The 23833-nt window shown below is 53.0% G+C and overlaps 1 protein-coding gene, 1 long non-coding RNA gene and 1 pseudogene across 2 annotated transcripts in view; 2 read left to right on the top strand and 1 right to left on the bottom strand.

Moving 5' to 3' along the window:
- The window catches only part of LOC140213509 (uncharacterized), a 49936-nt gene that overhangs the window by 13748 nt on the left and 12355 nt on the right, over window positions 1–23833 (top strand). The gene's annotated exons all lie outside the window — the stretch shown is intronic.
- Window positions 17170–23833, bottom strand: part of LOC140213508 (uncharacterized) — a 91748-nt gene continuing 85084 nt past the window's right edge. Inside the window, exon 2 of the mRNA XM_072284764.1 lies at window positions 17170–18850. Coding sequence (XP_072140865.1) covers window positions 17484–18437 — 954 coding nt within the window. The 5' untranslated portion in view covers window positions 18438–18850 and the 3' untranslated portion in view covers window positions 17170–17483. The remainder of the gene's footprint in view (window positions 18851–23833) is intronic.
- LOC126525474 (large subunit ribosomal RNA) overlaps window positions 17474–23833 on the top strand; it is a 7979-nt pseudogene continuing 1619 nt past the window's right edge.

Genomic DNA, 23833 nt, shown 5'->3' with positions numbered 1-23833 from the left:
TTAAACGTCATGCAATGGAGGCTTTCCATTGAAAAGAGGAACAGAATTAATCCAACCAGGGCGAGATAGAGCAAAAGGCATTTTTGTTCTGTGGCCGTTTGGTTTTTTTTTCCGATTTAATTTAGTGTGCATTACCGCGGTTGATCGTGCGCTCGGTGCTGCCCGTCTTATCTAGTAACCAAGTGTCTGTGCATGTCAGACGCGCTTGTATCGCCAAGGCGTGCATATGCATATTCGTTTTTTTTTTTTATGTGTGTGGTGCGGGCTTAGAGCGCCGCGTTATCTACGCACGCCCCGCCCTTTGAAGATAGGTCCATTTCGCTCTCTGAGGAATCTGTTCTTTCAATCGAGGGTGAATTTTTCCTAGGTTTTTAAACTTCGTGGTTTTGGAATCCCCCTCGCTGCTAGACACTTCCCCTTTCTTTCTTCTTTGTTTATTCGGACTTTCGCTTTTCCTCTCTTGACTTTGTTCGTTATTTCCGTTTTTCCGCCAGGATCTGGAGCGTTGTCTGTGTCCTTTTGTCAAGAGTGTATTAGTGGGCGTGGCTTTCTGTTCTTGTCTGCTTTCGTGCTTCGTTGAACCTTGGTTGACCAAGCTTTTTCCTTCTGTTGACGGTGTTACTTGCGGGGAGGAAGGCGGGGGCATGTCTGTCTGCTTGTCTATCTCGGGCACTAGACATCGACCACTGCTCACGATGGGTTCCTCCTCGAAATTTTTTTTTATCGTTTGCACTTTTGTTTCCGTAATTTTTGTACTTTGCATTTGTTTTACTCGCGGTGTTTTGGGGGTTCCTCCTTTCGCTAGGGGAGTCGGTTCTGCCGCGGACCCTTCTTTTTGTTGCACTTCTTGAGTTGCGTTCGCGTCGTGTTCTTTAGGTGGGGCGCTATCACTCGTCTCGTCAGCGGTACTGGTAGGTGTTGGCTCATCTGTTGATGTTCCGGTGTCTGTTGCTTCGCCTGAACTGGTTGTCATGTTTGTGGCGGAATTCGAGCTTGACGTTTTCGACATTTCCTGGCTATTGCTGCCGCTTTGCTCGTCACCACTCCAGTAATCGCGTCTGGCGCTTGACGGTTTTGCGTCACATGGCTGCAGCACTTGTAATCCGGAAGACTTTGGCAGGGTTGGAAACTCTTTATCTGATGGTGTAATACGCGGCGCGTCTGTGTTCGGGAGAGCCCCTGCAGCCCCCGCGTATGATTTCGCGTACGTTTTGCTGCGAAAGCAAGCTCTGGTGCCATGATGGCCCCCGCACTTTCTGCACTCTTCCTCACACTGCTTGTCCTCGTGGCCGAAACTACCACATCTTTTGCAGAACGGGGCTGTGCATGAGTTTGCCATGTGGGACCCATCCCCGCAACGCGCACACACCCGACGCATGCCGCGGTATTCACACATGACCCGAAACCCTTGTACAGTTAGAAAGTTTGGGATGGGCCTCGACATCTCTGTTCTAACCACACGTTGTGGGGATGCGCGACCGTCGCGCCTCCCCTGATATCTTGTTTTCCAGCATAGCCCCCGTCTCTGTGCGGCGTCGCCGCGTGGGCCGCGGCGGTCGGAGTGGTACAAGCGCGGTGCGAGAGATGGCGCGAGCGTCGCGCCGCTGCGTGGTTACTTGGGCGCCGAAAGGGAAGGCGCTTGCTCTCTTTGGATTCGGGAAGCGAGCGGGACGGACGTGCCGCCCGCGCGCGCGGTGACCCATGCTTCTGCGAGACCGCCTCGCGTGGCCGCCTTGGAACGCGCCACCGTCCGCGTGACCGTACACGCGAATAACCAGGCGTTGGGATCCAGCATGGGGCGAACATATTCGCTCGCCATGGGGTCGCGGTAAGTCGGACTTCTAGATTTGTCGCGCGCCCATCGGCTTGTTTTGGGGATAGCAACTCGGCTAGCTGGCATTGATCTATGAAAGGTGCAATAAATGCGCTTGTGACTGTTTGCACTACTCTGTTGTCGTTCCTTTGTCCCAAGAGTACGGAGGAGAACCCCAGATCTCCCACATCTGGCGCCCAACGTGGGGCCTCTTGGGGCATCGGACGATAGAGTTAACAGTTTTGCTTCGTTCGAGACCTTTGTTTGAACCGAAGCGTAGGCCTAGCGTGGATTTTGATCGCTAGCGTTGGCGGCGTGCTTTCTTGAGCGAGGCGACGGTGGCTGTAGTGTGTTTGAACTTATCAACATGCTAAGCCTTTTCGCAAGTGTCTTTTTTAATGACATTCGTCAGTACGAGAGCCACGTGGTCTACATCCTGGGAGAGCGAGGCTGAGCGCCCGCGGAGCAATGGCAAGCCTGAAGCGAGTGAGTACGGAAGCCTCGTGGGTGGTCCGAATTTCTTATGTAAATAGCTTCTTCTATCTCTTTGACTCGGATGATGTCGCGGCTCTGGGAGCCGGGTGGCCGCGGGCCACGGGTGCCACGACGGGCTGACTAGTATTGCGGCCTGGCACCGAGCGCTCCGACACCGTCTGGGACGGTGGGCGCCGTCAACTCGGTTGCTGTGTGCACCGAGCGGACTAGGACCACCTCACAGAGCTAACGTCTCCTCGCGGCTGCCTGTTTTGTGCCCATTTTGGGTGTTGTTTTTGGATGCCGGTTGTTGTCAGGGTAGCGACGATTTAGGCCTAAGGCTTTACGAAGCTGCCTGTCGCACGTGGAGGGACACAACCTGGTGGACCGTGGCGTTGAGGCGTTGCAATTTGCTTCCCTCATTCTATTTAGCCTCGCACGAATTGAAATTACTCGTTCGACTCAAGGAAGCGAGCTTCGTTCACGTGAACTTAGCCACTGAGTAGCCGCCCGATCTTTTGCTAGCCGAGTTGAACATCGTACCACGTGGGCGATGCGCATGCAGAATTCCTCTCCCTTGCACTACTTTAGTGTTTGCCGAGTGTGTTAAGTGTACGCAGCGTGAATGGAGTCACCCCTGGCTTGCTGTCACCTGCACATCGTCTGCGCTGCTGCTCCGGACTACGATCGAGCCACCCCGGGCGATGGTGATGCTGTGGCCAGTTCGGCGCAGCGACTTCGGCGGCCTCCTGCATCCAGCTCACAACCCTCGGCGGCGGACAAAGGAGCCAGCGGTCACCGACAGCTACGGCGGCTCTTGCCAGCAGGGCGCGTCGGCGCGCGCGACACTTGCTCGTACTGACTACTGCGTCGTCGTTTCCGGAGTCCTGGCCTGGAATCGTGCCGCCTTGTCTGCAAAGCTGCTGCTGTGACCGGCGGACGCCAGCGGTGTACCCCAAGGACAGTCGGCTCGCATGTTATGGACAGCGTGTGGACATTTCCCCGGCGCGGCCACTGTTGCATGTACCACCTTGTTCGCGAAGCACGTGTTGATGTTAGAAGGTGTGAAATGTTTCGCCGGAATATGTAGTGATTTAAGGATGGGGGGATGTGGGGATGCGTGACTCTCACGCCTCCCCTGAGATCTAGTTTTTCCGCATAGCTCGTCTCCCGCAGGGCGGCTTCGCCCGTCGCGTGACCTGTCGCCCGCGGCGGTCGGAATGGTTGAAGCGCAGTGCGAGAGATGGCGCTAGTGTTGCGCTGCGGCGGGGTTACTTGGGAGCCGGGAGACAGGCGCTTCGGCTCTTTCCCGGCGGGTCGGGGGTCAGCGTGGACGTCCCGCGCGCCGCCGACCCATGCTTCTTCGAGACCGCCTCGCGTGGCCGCCTTGGAACGCGCCACCGTCCGTGTTTCCGTACACGCGAATGACCAGGCGTTGGGATCCAGCATGGGGCGAACATATTCGCTCGCCATGCGGTCGCGGTAAGTCGGACTTCGAAATTTGTCGCGCGCCCATCGGCATGTTTTGGGGATAGCAACTCGGCTAGCTGGCATTGATCTATGAAAGGTGCAATAAATGCCCTTGTGATTGTTTGCACTACTGTGTTGTCGTTCCTTTGTCCCAAGAGTACGGAGGAGAACTCCGTATCTCCCACGACGTACGCCGTTTAGTTTGTTTGTGCGGTTGTTTGCTTTGGCAAAGGAAACGCCCTTTACCTTGCCGAATTGCTGCAGGGCAAAAGACAGCGCTTCCGACGACAAATACACAGGGTAGCGATATACATTGACAAAGGTTACGGGTGGGCCAACGGCATCGACCGGCACCTTGACATGATTGACGCAAAAGCCTTCTGCTACCATTAATTTGGTTGCCTGCATAGCGTTTCGCGTACAAACAAGAAACTTGGCTCCACCCATATGTTGGAGAGCTAAGACACTATCTTCGCCAGCTGTTTTTTCCACCGCATCGATCAAATCATCAATGGAAATATCTCCATCCGGGGCATTAAACAAAAAACAATTTTCCCGTAAAGGGGTCTCACTACAGGTCTCCTGGCTTGGGGGCGTTGCCATGCTGCTGCTGGCGTGGGTCCTCCGAGCTTCGGGTCGGGACTACTTCCACTAGTAGTGTACAGCTGGCGCTGAACGCCGCTGTACTCTGGTAGACCGGGGCCTCAGCAGGGGGCGTTGGCTCCTCGATAGAACTGGGGTTGGCCGGCGGCTTGACAGGGGGCGTTGGCAGGGATGCTGGCTCCCGTGATCATTGGCCGCTCGGCAGGCGTCAGAGAGGCCCGCTGAGTTGCTCCGGTGCTCGGCAGATGGCGTTCGAGCAGGCAGACGGGCGGGCGGGTTGAACCGGGCAGGCGCTTGGAGATCCTGGAGGTCCCGACGCGACCTCTGCCCGGGGCAGCGTTCTTAGCCAAAAGGCCGAGAAGCGATATCCTTCACTTCATTGTACTACTGCCTTGTGGGCGCCCTGCCGACATTGGTAACCTCAGCAACAGCGCGGGCAATATTATAAAATTCAGCCTGTCTAGAGACTCAACGCTCCCTATCTCACGGATGAACTCGCGACGCCTCAGTCTTTCGCTGTAAAAGAAACGCTGTCGCGTAGAAACGAGACCCGAGTGCAAGCTTGTTTGTAACGCAAAACCAACGAAGGCAACCTCGTAGAAAACGAAACAGGTGAGCGGAAAACACGCGCAAGGGGAATGCTTACTTCCGTCTGAATGCGACCGCTCATGGTGACCTTCTTTGAGGGCTTCGTTTCAAGCCCGTGCGTAATTGTAATATACTACGCGCATTTCCTTCATTTCTTTTTATTTACCGCAAAGCCCACTGAAAATTTTGATACGGCACAGGCCGGGACGGATCGCAACGTGTAGAATCGACCGGTAGAATTAGGTAGCATGCCCCATGTACGAAGACAAGCAACATAGAAGTGAATGAAAAAATAAATATAGAAAACGCTGCACACTCCTTCCAACCGGAAACATAGAGGGGAGAAAGATTGTCATCTGAAGCACAGGCATTGTAAAAAAAAGTGCTACCTCATCATCTTTACCACTACCGTGTGTGTGTGTGTGTGTATGTATATATGCATGTATATATGTGTGTATACATTTATATATATATATATATATATATATATATATATATACGCACACATGCTAGCATAGCTTAAACGCAGCTGGGAAGCTCAGCCTTGCACAAGAACCACCCTCTTTCGCAAACCCCTTTGAAACATTTAAATGAGAAAATGGAGTCAAGCGAGGTCGTTCGAAAGTGGCGCGAAAACGCATTGGCGCCATCTGTGTACGGAACTAGGAAAACCTGCGGACTTTGCCATACAGAATAAACGTAGATGGCGCGATCTCACGCTCCATTGCATACTAAGAACGAGAGCCAGTGAATAATGGCAGAAACGTCTTGGGAAGAGAGAAAAAAAACACGCAAAGGTTGTTGGCTTGTGCAAGCACTCTATGTTACAGCGAGTAAAGAGCATAGCATCTTCTACAAGAGCAGCTACAAAAAGAAGAACGTGAGAGAGGGAGAGACACAGGCGTGTTTCTTTGGAATGCAGAGCATGCAGCACATACTATAAAGTGCCAAAGAGACGGGGAAAGCAGATGGCGCGAAGGTGTATGTCCTCAAAGCTTGAAAGCAATTTCTAAATAACCACATGTGCTGAAGTCCACCTACTCTCATCAGATTGCTCCCGCCTCCAGTTGCATTTAAAGTAAAATTACAATCGCCTCAAAGGAAGAGAGAGAGAGAGAAAATAAGTACACTTGCTTCGCGCAGCTGCAGCCGTTCCAATTTTACAGCAAGAGCCCTCCCGAAAGCACAAAGTCCGCTGCCGCCTGGGCGCAACGCGCTCGCTTCAGTAAATTGCCGTTCTGGCCTCGGCAACCAAGAGCTGTCGTGCGGCAGACTGCTCCATTGTAGCACACCGGAAACCGTGCAGACGTCAGCGATCGCGTCGACATCGCTGCGAGCGCTCGAAGAGACAAAGTCCCAAACCACGTCCGCCGGGGCGTCGAGCACGCCGCCCGCGCTGGTCGCATTCGTGCTCGGAAATGGCGAAAGAGCCGCGCTAGCGTGCCTCGAATCGATCGGCCGGGGGCCCCGTAGGGGGACAGAAAGGCGATTGTTCAGGAAACCGTACTGGCCATTGGCGAGAAATTGGCGTTCGCGCATTCGGTGGACGCGCTGCGCTTTCACGACTTCGGCATTGTGCTGCCGACGTAAGCTTTAGATCTTGCTCGCGGCGTTACGAGGCGGCACGATTTTCGCCAAACGCTCGTCGAAAGTGGCACGAGTACGGCCCCATGGAGGTCTGGGTACTTATCGCTGCTATTATATGGGGGTCCCAGAGAGCAGTCGCCCCCAAAGCGACCTGGGTGTTTGATGTGCAGCGGGCTTCATGGCCGTCAAGCGTGTCCCCGGTATCGCTCCCGTGGGTCCCACAGCTGACGTCTGCAGCCTCATCCGCTTGATGCGTTAGGGGCTGGTTGTCGGACGACGCTTTTTCCACGATATCGAAGTGTGTTCCGCATCGTCCTCGGACGAGTCAAATACGAAAGCGCCGAAGGCGCGGGCGTGACCCGTGGCCTAGCGTCTTTGCCGTCTCGGCTACGTTGCAAGTGTCGGTCGGTCCACCAGTGCTGCGGGATCGAGAGAAACCGCAAGCCGCGATCGAGTCGACACAACCGGTCTATCGAGAATGTTGCGTGCTTCTTGCCGCGTGGCGATACCCGGCCCTGCGGGGAGGGCGCCGTAGCGAGCTCGAACGCCGTCGTCTCAGACTGTGCAAAGTGCTACCCTTTGCGAGAACGAAGCGTGTTGGGGCGCCTGAAGGTGGCCTCGGCATCGCAAAAACGGCGTCCGGCCTGCTTGAAAGGCTGGACGCGCAGCTGAACGATTACCTGGTTGATCCTGCCAGTAATCATATGCTTGTCTCAAAGATTAAGCCATGCATGTCTAAGTACATGCCGAAATAAGGCGAAACCGCGAATGGCTCATTAAATCAGTTATGGTTCCTTAGACCGTTTCTTCCTATTTGGATAACTGTGGCAATTCTAGAGGTAATACGTGCAGTGAGCCTGAAGCCCTTTGGGCGACGGGTGCTTTTAGTAGACCAAGATCGATCGGGTTTCGGCCTGTATTGTGTGGTGACTCTGGATAATTTTGTGCTGATCGCATTGCCACGAGGCGGCGACGTGTTTTTCAAGTGTCTGCCTTATCAACTTTCGATGGTAGGTTACTTGCTTACCATGGTTGTTACGGGTAACGGAGAATCAGGGTTCGATTACAGAGAGGGAGCCTGACAAATGTCTACCACATCCAAGGAAGGGAGGTGGCGCGCAAATTACCCACTCCCGGCACGGGGAGGTAGTGACGAAAAATAATACGGGATTCTTTTGAGGCCCCGTAATTGAAATGAGTGCACTCTAAATCCTTTAACGAGGATCAATTGGAGGGCAAGTCTGGTGCCAGCAGCCGCGGTAATTCCAGCTCCAATAGCGTATGCTAAAGCTGCTGCGGTTAAAAAGCTCGTAGTTGGATCTAAGTTGCAGACGAGTAGTGCATCTACCCGATGCGACGGCCCGGACTGAACATCATGCCGGTCCTTTCTTGGTGCACTTCATTGTGTGCCTCGAGAAGGCCGCTGCTTTTACTTTGAAAAAAATTAGAGTGCTCAACGGAGGCGAGTCGCCTGAATAAACTTGCATGGAATAATAGAACAAGACCTCGTTTCTGTTCTGTTGGTTTTTGGAATACGAGGTAATGATTAAGAGGGACAGACGGGGGCATTCGTATTGCGGCGCTAGAGGTGAAATTCTTGGACCGCCGCTAGACGAACTACTGCGAAAGCTTTTACCAATGATGATGATGTGTGGTGTTTTGTGGCGCAAGGGCCAGGTTTGGCCAAAGAGCGCCATGACACATGGTAATGTTGACGATGTAGTATGGAAGATGTGACTTGGCTGTAAAGTGGCCTAAAAATATTCGCTGTAAAGTGTGTAAAATCTACGTGCTATAATATTATGGCGATGACTAATGACGAATACTATGAACATTAAAATCCATCGTAGAAGAATGATGCAAAATATAAAATACATAAGATGGTAAAATTACTTGGAGCACTGCTGCCTCGCCAGAGCCCTTGAAACACAAGGGCCTAGAGGCATGTGCTATACCAAAGAGCTATCACAGCGGCATCCTCTGAAGAGAGGACTCGCTATGAACATGTGGGGCTAACAACATGCAGGACAACATCTTTCAGGAAACTTAGGACTGCGTTGGTATCAAATAGCGGTTCTGGGCCTAGTAACATTGCGGGATGAAGGGGGATCTGCTGCCGGTATGCTAGGATAAAATGCTTCTTTCTCTCACATTCGGCTGCCCGACACTCCAGGAGGACGTGGAGGACGGTCAGCCTCTCCCCGCATCTACCGCAGGTTGGAGGTTCACTTCCAGTAAGTAGAAAATGATGGGTCCGAAATGTGTGTCCTATTCTGAGGCGACAGAATAGGACATCCGTTCGCCGACATTTCGTTGGGGAGGGCCAAAAACGTAACTGGGGCTTTATGACGTGCAGTTTGTTATTTGTTTGCGCGTCCCACATGCACTGCCAGTGATTTCGCAGTTTATTTCGTAAGAAAGGCCTCAGGTCTGTGACAGGCACATCAGCGGTAGGGTTAACAGCTTGCGATGTGATGGACGTGGCCATCTCGTCCGCGGGAACGTTACCTTCGATTCCCCTATGGCCAGGGACCCAGCATATTATGATATTCTGGTTAGATGAGTACGCTTTACATAATACCGAATACAGTTCACTGAATACGGGATTTTTATGTTTGTAGGGTGTCATTAAGGCCTTCAGGACGCTTAGAGAGTCTGTATAGATCGCTGCTTTTGAAAGTTTTGATCTTCTTATGTGCTTCACGGCAGAGAGTAATGCGTAGGCCTCGGCCGTAAAGATGCTTGTTTCCGGATGTAGTGCATCGGATTCCGAGAAGGATGGGCCGACGGCTGCATAGGATACCCCGGCATTTGACTTTGAAGCGTCTGTGTAGAAATCTGCGCAGGAGTGTTTGTACTGAAGTTCTAGGAAATGCATTCTGATTTCGGCCACAGGAGCGTGCTTTGTAACTTTTATAAAGGATATGTAACATTGTATCACCTGCCACTCCCAAGGAGGTAAGAGCTTTATTGTGTGCATTAAGCGATGCTCGAGGAGTGGGACATGCATTTCATTGCTAAGCTCCTTCACACGCAGCGAGAAAGGCTGTCTTATAGAGGGGCGATTGCTGAAAAGCGTAGCGCACGTCATATCGGTAACGGTATCAAAACATGGATGTTCAGGATTTGAGCGTACTTTAAGGAAATATGTAAAGCTGTTGTATGATCTCTGTAGGTGGAGAGACCATTCATTTGATTCGGCATATAAACTTTCAATCGGGCTTGTTCTGAAAGCGCCCGTGGCTAAACGGATGCCTAGATGGTGAACCGGGTCTAGCATCTTTAGCGCGCTTGGAACGGCAGAATTATATACCACGGCACCATAATCTAATCGTGACCGGATGAGGCTCTTATACAGATTCATTAGGGACTTCCTGTCACTACCCCACGTAGTCTGGGATAGAAGTTTCATTTGGTTCATTGTTTTCAGACACTTTTCTTTGAGTTGTTTAATGTGTGGGACGAAAGTGAATCTATTGTCAAGTATAACACCTAGAAATTTGTGCTCTTTGTTTACAGGTATCTTTTGTCCCCACATTTGTAAGCAAGGATCCGGAACTAGGCCTCTCTTCCTTGTAAACAGCACACAAGAACTCTTTTGAGGATTGACTTTAAAACCATTTTTCTCTGCCCACCCTGACACCTTGTTCAAACCATGCTGTACCTGTCTCTCGCATACTGCGAGGTTACAGGATTTGAAGCCTATTTGAATGTCGTCCACATAGACGGAATACAAAATGGCTGGTGGTAAGGAAGCACGAAGCGTTGTCATTTTAACAATAAAAAGTGTGCAACTGAACACGCCTCCCTGGGGTACACCAGTTTCTTGTGTAAAAGGGCGTGACAGCACATTGCCGACTTTCACCCGGAAGGTACAATTGGACAAGTAGCTTTTTATTATGTTTATCATATTACTATGAATGCCCATTTCCGATAAGTCTCGCAAGATCCCGTATCGCCACGTTGTGTCATACGCCTTTTCCATATCGAAAAATATCGAGAGGAAGAACTGTTTATGTATAAATGCGTCCCGGATATTTCTTTCAATACGTACAAGATGGTCGGTTGTGGAGCGCCCTTTCGGAAGCCACACTGATATGGATCAAGCATTTTGTTCTGTTCAAGGAAATGGATCAGTCGCCGATTTATCATTTTTTTAAATACCTTACATATGCAACTTGTGAGGGCTATCGGGCGGTAGCTTGCCACTGAGGAAGGATCTTTCCCTTGTTTTAAAACAGGGACCACAATGGCTTCTTTCCATGCGGTCGGAAGGTACCCTGCGTCCCAGATAGTGTTGAAAAGTGTAAGTAGTGTCACTTGCGTGTCATTGTGTAAGTTTTTCAGCATTTCGTAGATGATTCTATCACATCCTGGTGCGGAGCTCTTGCATGCGCTCAAGGCAGCTCTCAATTCGGCAATACCGAAAGGACGGTTGTAAGGCTCATTCTCTCGACTTTTTCTTATTAATGGCTTACGTTCTTCTATTTGTTTGTATTTGAGAAAGGATTGTGTATAATTTGTTGGACTTGACACGCTCTCAAAATATTCCCCAAGTGAGTCTGCCTGGTCTTGCAGTGTATCGCCCTGTGTATTTACCAAAGGGAGTGAATATGTTTGTCGCCCTCTAATTCTATTTACCCTGTTCCAGACTTTGGCCTCGTCTGTAAACGAGTTAATGCTCGATAGGTACTTCTGCCAGCTTTCTCTTCTGGCCTGTCGGCGGGTTCTCCTGCCTTGGGATTTTACTTGCTTAAAGTTGACTAGATTCTCTGCAGTGGGAGAAGCGCGTAGCAACCCCCACGCTTTGTTTTGCTTCTTACGAGCGATCCTACAATCGTCGTTCCACCACGGGACCCGCCGTTTACATGCCACGCCATTTACTTCTGATATGCATTTAGATGCAATATCTATAATGAAAGCTGTGAGATACTGCACAGCAGCATCAATTCCTAAAGAAGACATGTCATTCCATGAGATACTAGTTAAGTTTCGGAACTTCTCCCAGTCGGCTGTATCGATCTTCCACCTAGGAGCCTGTGGTAGACATTCTTTTTCTTTATGTTTTTAGCAGTATGGGGAAGTGGTCGCTCCCGTACGGATTGTTGGTCACTTCCCATTCGAGTTCAGGCAGTATACAAGGGGAAACTAGGCTGAGGTCAATTGAAGAAAATGTTCTGTTTGCGAGAGAATAATATGTGGGTGTCTTTTTATTCAGCAGACACGCACCGGACGAAAAAAGGAACTGTTCAACGAGACGACCTCGCGCATCTATACGAGAGTCGCCCAGAGAGAGCTGTGTGCATTGAAATCGCCAAGAACAACATAAGGTTCTGGCAATTGATCTATCAAGGACTGAAATTCGTGTTTGTTTACTTGGTAATGCGGGGGTATGTAAAGCGAGCAAATGGTGATGAGTTTGTTTAGTAGGACAGCTCGAACCGCCACTCCTTCAAGGGGCGTTTGTAGCTGTAAATGTTGACATGCGACGGCATCATCGCGATCTTTGCGAAAAGTTAGATACTGTCGAAGGAAGTTTGTGTGTTTGTTTTTTAAGTGTGTTTCTTGTAAACACAGCACTTTTGGATTGTGTTTTTGCATAAGTTCCTGCACATCATCAAGCTTTCTGAGAAGACCTCTGACGTTCCATTGGATTATTTGTGTATTCATATTGGGAGTTAATAGGTGCTGTGTGTACAGAAACAGAAGTAGTGATAATGGAAATTACAGTGATTAAATTACAGAGCCCTTTCGAGGCCCTATAACGGGAGTTTTGCCCTTTCTGGAGCGTTCGAGCGAGCCTCGCCGCTCCTTAGGCGCTTGGTGCGCCTTGAGGACAGGTGTTTTGTCCATTGCCTCGTGTGAGGCGCCGGGCACGTGCTCTTGCGAGCGAGAAGTTTTCAGAGGGAGTCCCGCCTTGGAGGGCAAGACCCCTGCGCCCACCAGCCCGGAAGTTGATGGGGCTTCCTGAGGGATTTGGCTACGCCGGCCGTTGCCAGCGCTGGGAGGGACCTGGGAGGTTGAGGCAGCCTCGGCTGCGCCCACCTGCGGGGTTGGTGGTCCCTTCTGCTCGGTTGGTGGAGCAGCGGTAGCTGCGACCACCGTGGGGCAGATGGCGTGACTGCCGACTCACTGCTTGTGGGTCGGACAGCCGCCGGAGGCCGTCGTGGCGCTGCCCCCTGACGCGCCACTTCGGCAAAGCTTTTCTTTGGCAGGTATGCTACCCGCCTTCGTGCCTCTTTGATCGATATATTCTCTTTTACTTTTATGGTTACAATTTCTTTTTCCTTCTTCCAGGAGGGGCACGACCGCGAGTACGCGGCGTGATCCCCATCACAGTTTACATAGTGTAGAGAGTTCTTACATGCTTCAGTGGCGTGTTCAAGGGCACTGCATTTCGCACATGTTTGGCGGCCTCGGCAGCTCTGCGAGCTGTGGCCAAAACGTTGGCATTTGAAACATCTCAAGGAATTTGGCACATACAAGCTTGATGTACCCGGCCTCGATTGACTAGGGCAGGACACCTGAATTGAAGGTGAGTATTAGGTGTTTGGTCGGAATTTCTTTACCGTCTCGCCTTATCTTGATTCTTTTGACATTTATGACATTCTGTTCGCTGAAGCCCTCCAAGAGCTCAGCCTCAGTGAGCTCCAGCAAATCATCGTCCGAGACAACGCCGCGGGAGGTATTCATCGTGCGGTGCGGGGTTACTACTACTTGGGTCTCCCCAAATGATAATAGCTGAGGCAGTTTCTCAAATTGCTTCTGATCGCGGAGCTCCAAGAGGAGGTCTCCGCTAGCCATCCTCGACACCTTATATCCTGGACCAAAAACTTCGGTAAGAGACTTAGATACAAGGAACGGGGAGATTGTTCGCACTTGCTTAGCTGGTTTTTCAGAGTGGATCACGTGAAAACGAGGGAAGAATTCTTTTTGCCGACCAAAAAACTGGAATACATCATCGGTGCGCCCTCTTTTCTGAGGGCGATCAGGAAGCGGAGGGAAAGAGGTTGCCATAAAGGGATTGAATTTTCGGCAATAACGCCAGCCACCCACCGTGGAGTCCTACAAGGGGACGCTACAGGGACTGTGAGAACAGGTCCTGCAAACGCCAGCTGTACGTTATCACTATAACCAGATATGAGATAACGTAGGTTGGTTATTCACACAAGGTTAACCCTTGCTGCCTGGAAAATTGGAAGTGAGCGGAAGTTAGGAGAAGACAGGAAAGATGGAAAGTAAGAGAAAGACGAAGGTTGGAGGGAGAGTGAGAGACAGGAAAAGGCAACTACCGATTTCCCCCCGGTGGGTCAGTCCGGGGGTGCCGTCTATGTGAAGCAGAGGCCAAAGAGATGTGTTGCCTCCGCCGGGGGGCCTTAAAGGTCCAAACACCCGGCATCGGCTCAACCTCCAGGATCCCCTTTTCCCCAGACACGGCTAAGCCGCGCACGGCTACACGCGGGAGGGTCCAACCCTCGTGTGCTCGGGTCCGTGGTGTCGCAACACACCAAACGCCTGCTGACGCAGACGCCCTTGCGGGAAGCTTTTGCCAAGAATGTTTTCTTTGATCAAGAACGAAAGTCAGAGGTTCGAAGGCGATCAGATACCGCTCTAGTTCTGACCATAAACGATGCCAACCAGCGATCCGCCTGAGTTACTCAAATGAGTCGGCGGGCAGCTTCCAGGAAACCAAAGTGTTTGGGTTCCGGGGGAAGTATGGTTGCAAAGCTGAAACTTAAAGGAATTGGCGGAAGGGCACCACCAGGAGTGGAGCCTGTGGCTTAATTTGACTGAACACGGGAAAACTTACCCGGCCCGGACACTGGGAGGATTAACAGATTGAGAGCTCTTTCTTGATTCGGTGGATGGTGGTGCATGGCCGTTCTTAGTTGGTGGAGCGATTTGTCTGGTTAATTCCGATAACGAACGAGACTCTAACCTATTAAATAGGTGCGGGGTTCCCAGCACCTTACAACCTTCTTAGAGGGACAAGCGGCTCCTAGCCGCACGAAACAGAGCAATAAACGGTCTGTGATGCCCTGAGATGTCCGGGGCCGCACGCGCGCTACACTGAAGGAAACAGCGTGTCTTTATCCCTGTCTAAAAAGACTGGCTAAACCGTGGAACTTCTTTCGTGATTGGGATAGGGGCTTGCAATTGTTCCCCTTGAACGAGGAGTTCCCAGTAAGCGCCAGTCGTAATCTCGCGTTGATTACGTCCCTGCCCTTTGTACATACCGCCCGTCGCTACTACCTATTGAATGATTTAGTGAGGTCTTCGGACCGATGTCCGGCGCGGCCTTTCGGTTGCGCCGGTCTGTTGGAAGGATGACCAAACTTGATCATTTAGAGGAAGTAAAAGTCGTAACAAGGTTTCCGTAGGTGAACCTGCGGAAGGATCATTACCGGATTGTGAAGGGTGACGAGCGCCATTGTTTCTACCCCGTGTGGGTGAAGCTGCTCGCTGCGCCCGACGCTTTCCGCCGCTGGCCCCGCTTGGACGCGGGGACGGCTATACCCGAACATGCCGGGGACTGCCTGAATTTTGAGGGGCGCCCCGTGCCAAATTTTTTGCACCCAGTGGACGCCGGCTGCAACCTTGGACGGTTGGCTTGGCCGCGCCTGCGGGTAGAAACGGCGTAACGCACACTGGGTGGGCTTTCTGTCCGCTTCGCCCCTCTTGCACGGAATTGGAGTAAGGCGACCCGACCTGCTGCTTTGCCCAGTACGAGGGGAACGGCGAAGCGTGCGGTCGGTCAAGGAACTGACGGTTGAGAGGTAATGCCGCTGCCGTTTAGTACACACGGAACCGTGGTGCGAGCGCTCTCCCGTCCTTCCCAGCAAACGCGGCCGAGTCTGAAAAGGCTGGCGGCTGCCGGTCGCTTCCTGCGGCGAGTATGGAGTAACGACCCGACTTTGTTGCCGCCCAAGTACTAAAGGAACGGTGTGGCGCTCGGTCGGTCATGGAGCTGTCGGTATGAGGGTGTGGCTGCCAAGTACGGAAGGAACTGTGGCCTAAAGCGCTCTCCCGTCCTCCGCGGCAATTGCCACCGAGTCCGAAAGGGCCGGAGGCTGCCGGTCGGCTCCTGTTCGTGACGCGCGAGATGTCGAGATCGCGGTTTAATGCGACGACGTCTGCAGGCTATTCGCCCGCCGCCGTGGGGAAGGCGGCGTTGCTGCGAAGTACCGAAGGAAACGCGGCTTTGCTACGTCGGAAGCGTTCTGCGGTAAGCGGACTTGTGCGCTTTGGGAAGACGCCGCACGTCGAAAGAGGAAGTACGGACAGACGAGGGACTGTAGTCCCGGATTCGAACCCACTTGCGGCCAGGCGCTTGCTGGCTTCGTCTTCCGCCTCAAGTGGTTTTGTAGAGCTGCGCGATTATGCGCGCCGTGCTCTTGTCTTTCGTCTCAAGTAGGCTGTTGGATCAGCAGCGGTTATGCCGCGGCGATCTGCCGATGCGAAAGTGTGTGTGCGTTTGAGGCCCTTCAATGAACCTACTGCTGACTGAAGCGAAGCATGTCGATGGGGGTGAAGTCCTGCCCGTGGCCGTGTAGCCGTTAAAGACTCCACAGCGGCTTAGCCCTACACATGGCTCTGTCGCTTTTTGGAATTTTTCGTGCAACGATGTGATCGTGCACACGACACACACGGGTCTGGTGGATGGTTGGCAGGTAAAACCAGCTTCGAGTGCGTGCAAACGGCGTAGGGTACCTCGAGGGCAAGCGAGGAAGGCGTGGGCGCAAAACACACGCGCGAGTAGCACGAGTGGAGTGCCATTAGGCTTTCAACTGCTGAGACGCGGCCGCCGAAAGAGCGAGACGGGAAGAGCGCACGCCGAAAGGCGCTCTTCGAAACCACACACAGGGAGAGGCCACGTGCCTAAAACCCTGGTTGTACTGTACTGAATTGAACAAACTATTTTTCACGACTCTAAGCGGCGCATCACTCGGTTCTCGGGTCGATGAAGAACGCAGCCAGCTGCGAGATTTGGACTCCATCCTGCGAGACCGCCGCAGGATGGAGTCGGATACCTGCAGGGAAAGAGCGGTCCAAGCGCGAGGCGCGAACGTCTGTTGCCATGTAGCGCGCACGTTTGCGAGAGAGTCGGAAGCGCACGCTTGCGTGCACGGAAAACGTGGGAATGAAACGCCGGCCTATTCCCGCGCCGTGCGCAAAGCCAGCGCTATCGCAATTTGCGTTGTTTGCCTTCGGAGTACGTCGAGCTCCAGAGCTGGTCGCTCGTTCAAGTCACCGCAGCTGTGTGGGCGCCCTTCCAGGCTTGGTCGCAGGAATGGGAATCGGCAGATTCTTGCGAGGAGCGGGGAGAAGAAGGGTGGCCCCCGAAAGCGGTTCGACGCGAAAGCGCCGTCTGCGAGCGAGAAGAGCCACGGCACGGCGGAGAATTGCAGCGAAACGGAAAATGTCTCCTTCGAGAGCGTGGGTGCCCCGTTGGCGGAGCTGAAGCGTTCCGTCGTAGTCCGCCGTCGGTCCAAGTGCTTCGCAGTCTCTGTCCCCTAAAGACTGGGCCACTCCAGTTGGGGCAGGGGCGACGCTACACGAGACGATGTCTCCCGCTAGGTTTTAGTCGCCCCTGCGGTGCCCGCTGAAGCGGCGCGCTGCTAAGGCGATCTTTGCCTCGGTGGTGTTTGGGCTTCAGACACGGTCGTTTACCACGCAACTGCTCGTGCGCCGCACGCGCGCTGGCGGTTCACCGCCTGCCAGCCTCGTCTATAAGTAGCTCCGTGTTGGGCGAAGGACGTGGTAGGGCGTCGTACTCGGTTGGCGCTGGGTTTTCGAACGTGTCGAGTCCTTTTCGGCATACCGCTCGTATGACGCACGCGCGCAGGCGTTGTGCCGCCTGCCAGCCTCGTCCGTAAGGACGTGGCAGGGCGTCGTACTCGGTCGTGCTGGAATGGGCGAAAGCGATGTATCCGTTGTCGACCTCAGATCAGGCGAGACAACCCGCTGAATTTAAGCATATCACTAAGCGGAGCAAAAGAAACCAACAGGGATTCCCCGAGTATCTGCGAGCGAAACGGGACCGAGCCCAGCACCGAATCCCCCGTCCTTGCAGGCGGTCGGGAAATGTGGTGTATGGGAGGCGACGTTCTCGGGTGTTTGCGACGGTGCAAGTCCTCCTGACAGGGGCTTGTCCCAGAGTGGGTGCCAGGCCCGTCTCCGCCGTTGCGCGCCCGGGATGAAGCCTCCCGTGAGTCGGGTTGCTTGAGAGTGCAGCCCTAAGCGGGTGGTAAACTCCATCTAAGGCTAAATACGACCGCGAGACCGATAGTTCACAAGTACCGTGAGGGAAAGTTGAAAAGAGCTTTAAGAGAGAGTTCAAGAGTACGTGAAACCGCTTAGAGTAAAACTGGTGGGCCCTCGAAGCTCCAAAGCGGTGGGATTCAGTCTCCGGAAGACCGCGGAGCCGGCGGTGTCGTGTAAACGGCCCCCTTCGGGGGCTGTTCCGGCTGCTGGCACGCAGACGCGGTCTGCAGGGTGCGCACTTCCCACCGCCGGTAGAACGCCGCGACGGACGCGGGTCAATGGGAAAAGTACGACTCTGAGTCCGGCTATGGAGGTGACCTGCCCGTCCCTTCGGGGACGGCTCGCGGGAGTTATACCTCGCCGTGCACGAGAAGTTCGTCACCCCGTCAAGGCCCCATGGGCTTCTCCCGGCTGTCGGGAGGCCCGAACGATGACGCCCTCCGGAAACGGAGCGGAGAAACCGCTGGGCAAGCTTGTCGTCTCCTGTCGTCCGGGTTGGTCCCGTGGCGGCGGGTTGGCCGGCGAGAAGCCGCTGCGAGCGGGGTAATTCTCCCGCGGAGGCGCTATCGTGGTTTGCGGCGAGTAGGTCGGTAACCCACGCGACCCGTCTTGAAACACGGACCAAGGAGTCTAACATGTGCGCGAGTCAATGGGTCTCTCGAAACCCAATGGTGCAATGAAACGTGAAGGCCCCTTGCGGGCTGCGTTGCGATCCCGGACCTCACAGGGGTCCGAAAAAGGGAGCAGCAACGGCCCGTCCCAGGCGCTCACTCGTCGCCAGGGCGGAGCGAGAGCGCACACGTTGGCACCCGAAAGATGGTGAAACATGCCCGGGCAGGACGAGGCCAGAGGAAACTCTGGTGGAGGTCTGACGCGATTCTGACGTGCAAATCGATTGTCCGACCTGGGTATAGGGGCGAAAGACCAATCAAACCATCTAGTAGCTGGTTCCCTCTGAAGTTTCCCTCAGGATAGCTGGCGCTCGATGGGAGAGCAGTCACACCTGGTAAAGCGAATGATTAGAGGCATTGGGGTCGAAACGTCCTCAACCTATTCTCAGATTTTCAATGGGTGTACGGGAGGCCTTCTTGGTTGAGGCCTCCGGCTGCGATGAGAGTGCCAAGTGGGCCACTTTTGTAAGCAGAACTGGCGCTGTCGGATGAACCAAACGCCGGGGTAAGGCGCCCGAGTCGGGACGCTCATGAGAACCCATGAAGGGTGTTGGTTGCTTAAGACAGCAGGACGGTGGCCATGGAAGTCGGAATCCGCTAAGGAGTGTGTAACAACTCACCTGCCGAAGCAACTAGCCCCGAAAATGGATGGCGCTCTAGCGTCGCGCCTATCCCCAGCCGTCGCCGGCAGAAAAGCACGAAATGTGGGCGTGCTAAGCCGCGACGAGGAGGAGGGCCGCAGCGGTCGGCGTTGAAGGTGTCGGGCGTGAGCCCGCCTGGAGCCGCCGCTGGTGCAGATCTTGGTGGTAGTAGGAAATACTCAAGTGAGAACCTTGAGGACTGAAGTGGAGAAGGGTTCCATGTGAACAGCAGTTAAACATGGGTCAGTCGTTCCTTAGGGAAAGGAGAAATCCTTTCAGAAGCGGGCGCGTTTGTGCAGCTCAGTCTGTGAATCGGAGACGCCCCGCTGCAGCCAAAAGGGAATCGGGCTAACAGTCCCGAACCCGGCTACGGAGATCGGTCCTTCGGGACCCAGTGCTGCAATGCAAACCAGCTCGGAGACGCTGTTGGGAGCCCCGGGAAGAGTTTTCTTTTCTCTGTAAGGAGATCGAGTCCCTGGAATGGGTTCACCCCGAGATAGGGATGGCGGCTCCGTAGAGCAGCGCGGCTCTTGCGCTGTCCGGTGCGCTCCTGTCGGCCCTTGAAAATCCGAGTGAGGGAGTGTGATTTTCGTGCCGGACCGTACCCACATCCGCAGCAGGTCTCCAAGGTGAACAGCCTCTAGTCGATAGACCAATGTAGGTAAGGGAAGTCGGCAAAACGCATCCATAACCTTGGGAAAATGATTGGCTCTGAGGGCTGAGTCGGTCGGGCTGGGGTCCAGAAGCAGGAACGGCACTGCACCGGGACTGGGCGAGGCTCGCTGCCGTAAAAAGCGGTGCGGCCGAGCCCGGACCAGCGTCGGCACCTTCCTGTGGAAAGCCACAGCTGTGCATTTTCCGTGGGCTTCGCGCCTGAGGTTCTTGCTTCGGCCGGCAGAAAACAGCCAACTCAGAACTGGCACGGACCGGGGGAATCCGACTGTCTAATTAAAACAAAGCATTGCGAGGGCCGTTGACGGTGCTGACGCAATGTGATTTTTGCCCAGTGCTCTGAATGTCAACGTGAAAAACTTCAAGAAAGCGCGGGCAAACGGCGGGAGTAACTATGACTCTCTTATTACTCTCTGATTTGGGGTGCAAGTCCGACCTCCACCTGCTCGTGGTGCTCCCTGCTACCCTGCTCATGTTACTGGATGCAGAGGCGAGGTTTTCTCGCACCAGACATGTTCAGTGGTGCAACGGAGGCGGCAAAAAGTCGGCCTGCGGGGCTGCCTACCCCCTGGGCCGAAATGGGTTGGCCCGAAAACTACAAAGAAAAATACAAAAGAAAGCGGCCGCCAAGCGGTAACCGCACCAATCCCGGAGGCTGAGGGAGCGACGCATGGGCGTGGGATGTTCACGAGGCAGAGAGGTCCTGTTCTTGCAGACCCGGTTGAATTGGTATCCGACTCAAACATTTGTACAACTTGTAGACGAACATTCCAAACCAAAAGGGGGCTGCTGCAACACTGTAGACTCTCCAAGCACTCAGCCCCAAATGTCAATACCAACACGGACTCAGTCACCTCTAACACGGACTCAGATTCAATGTCCTCCCAAAAACGTCAGCTGGATGGGAGGACACATGAAATTCATGAAACACACGGAGTTCCACACTCGTGTGAAAATTCGAACCCAAATACATGTTTTACAGTTCAACCAGTTCAAGGACTAGATCCTCGAGAACTGGGTTATAATGAACAAAGTATGGAGGCGGGCAAGACCGCCAGTTTGGCCGAAGGGGTGCATAAAAAGCGAACCATTAGCATGCACGCCAACTATGATATCCAAGAAGTATCTCAGTATAGTGCTCATGTAGCACAAGGATCAGAAGGCACCAGACCCAGACAGGGAAGGGAAACCCCCAGTTCTTCTGGCGAGAGTACCCCTGCAAGTGACTCTACTGATTCCGAACATCCTATCGCACCGCCCGGGAGCGCTTTCAATACCCGTGGTGGAAGGAAAGGGCGAAGGAGGTCGGCAATCAACGTCGCGCAGGGAGAAATCGCAAAGGGAACTGGCCGGCTGGCATCCGTCCCACGAGCAGGGGAGGCTTCACTGTGGGTTGGGCCTGGCCCATCCAGTGGCCTCCTGCGGTCAGTCTCGTGTGGTGTGGGCGCTAAGCAGAAGGACCGGCAGCAGAGCCTTCTGCGACCAGGTCATGAACCTACGGGGGCTAGACCGAAAGTTAGGTACTCTGACTCTTCGGAAGGTGAGGGCCACACTCAGATCGCGATCTCCGTTCAGGCTGAGGAGATGGCAGTCCAGGCTACCATCTCGGTAGCCTCACCTGACGGGGGCGGGGGGGATCATCAGTGTTGCCACGACGGCCGGTTCTGTTAATGACAGGACTGGCAGCCCTCGAGCTGGGCCAGCACCCGCCCCGGCTGACGTGGTAGCGTGTGAATCACTAGTTGACTGTAGTGAAGATGGGTATACCTGCCCCGAGTGTTCGCGGCACTTCTCGACCAAGACGGGCCTGGGCCTGCATAGACTACGAAAGCACTTTGACACATTTAACGCGGAAATAGACACAAACAGAATCAAAGCACGGCGGTCAAAAGAGGAAGATTTCCTCATGGCCCATCTTGAGGCACAATTAACAAAACAGAAGGTTCGCAACATGAATGAAACACTACACCAACATTTCAAAGATCGCACATTCGATGCGATAAAATCCCATAGAAGAAAAACGGCGTATAGAACTTTGGTTATAGAGCTTTTAGAACAGGTAGATACGAATGTGGGGGGCTTGAACTCAAATGAAGACCACCCATCTGTTATAGAATGTCCCAGTGATAGCACTGGTTTACAAACGGTTCATCCATTGGAACATAACGTAGACTGGTACTCTGAAACTCTCGAAGAGCTCAGATCTCGTACGCAGAGCCAACCACCGTGCTCAATGCAAGCATCCCGGCTGTGGGAAATCACCAAACGGTTTATAGAAGGCTTGAATATACACACAGACATAAATAACTACATACGGGACACTTTCTTCGATAATAGACCGAACAGACAACTGGCACAAAGAAAAACCCTGGATCCAGGTAGTCGTAGCCGTAGAAAGCAAAGACGTCATGAATACGCCCAAACACAACAGAGGATTAGAAAGCAGCAAAGTCGCTGCGCCCGGGAAACCCTAGACGGAATACCGGAAACAAAAATAGACAATATAGATCAGTTCCTAGACTGCAGGCAGGGCACGATGGAGAGACCAACTCCCACAGATGTCCAGTCAGAGATCCATCAAAATAGTGCTCTAGAAATAAATCCGCTAGGTATCATAACCGCCCAGGACATAAAGGCTGCCATGCCACCTCTAAATACGGCTTCTGGTCCCGATGGCCTTTCCGCCAAAAGACTGCGACTAGTGCCATCTACGGTACTACGTGTACTCCTCAATCTGCTCATGTGCCTCAAGCGGCTACCTGTCTGCCTAAGAGGGGCTAGAACAATCTTCTTACCAAAGAAATCCGAAGCATCCATGCCGGGAGACTTCCGGCCTATAACCATTTCCCCAATCCTAGTCAGACTTATATAAAATATATGCAAATCGTATAGTTCGCACGGTGAAATTCGATTACCGTCAGCGAGCTTTCATCCCGGTGGATGGCTGCGCAGAAAACATACTCCTATTAACAACTGACATGGATGAGGCCTTGCGTAGACAACGTCCTCTATACATGGCCTCTATAGATGTCGCAAAAGCATTCGATTCTGTCTCATTTGACGCCATAATACATAGTCTTCAACTGAAGGGGTTTTGCACCGAATTCATCTATTACATCGAAGATTTTTACGAAACGGCAACGACTGTTCTCAGTTACGAGAACCATAGCCGACTGGTCCATCCTACTAGCGGAGTTCGTCAAGGCGACCCACTTTCACCTCTGCTTTTCAATATGGTCATAGACGAGTGGCTGCAGACGCCCACTTGTGGAACGGCATTCCAAAGTGACGAGCTTTCCCTTGACTGCATGGCATTCGCCGACGACCTCATCATCATGACCTCAACACCCACAGGCCTTCAACTACGTCTGGACATGCTACAAAACTTCCTCTCCAGTAAAGGATTGACGATAAATACAAAGAAAAGTTTCTCTCTGAGCCTGCAGCCATCTCCCCGGGAAAAGAAGACCAAAATTCTTACAAATTAAGTTTTCCATATTGGCACCGATCAAATACCTGCTTCTACGACTACCTCTACATGGAAGTATTTGGGAGTGCACTTTGAGGCCACTGGTAGAAGCACCCTACCCGTTCATAAAGAAGTTCTCGAGATGCTGCAACGCATTTCTAAAGCAGCTCTCAAGCCACAACAACGACTAGTAATATTAAGGCAGTACTTGCTTCCACGACTCTACCACCGACTGGTGCTAGGTCCGGTTACCGCAAAACTTCTTTTAAATATAGATTCCTCAGGACGGGCAGCCACAAGACGATGGCTACCCCTACCACATGATATTCCATTAGGTTTCTTTTACACGGCCATCTCACACGGTGGTCTTGGTATCCCGTGTCTCAGAACATTAATTCCCGGCTTAAGACTTCGTCGATATTCCGCATTAGCAGACTCCTCCTCGATCACTTGTAGGGTCGCCTCCGCCATGAGGCTGATAAGTACTTCCATAACTCAAGCTACACAACTCTGCCACTACAAGAATACACTCATAACAACATCCAAACACAACAAGAAATTCTGGCACACAAGTTATTAC

This window comes from Dermacentor andersoni, chromosome 10 (genome assembly GCF_023375885.2).
Source record: "Dermacentor andersoni chromosome 10, qqDerAnde1_hic_scaffold, whole genome shotgun sequence".
In the NCBI taxonomy this organism is placed as follows: domain Eukaryota; kingdom Metazoa; phylum Arthropoda; class Arachnida; order Ixodida; family Ixodidae; genus Dermacentor; species Dermacentor andersoni.
Note: the sequence above shows the minus strand (reverse complement) of the source record. Positions and strands in the feature narration are given on the sequence as shown.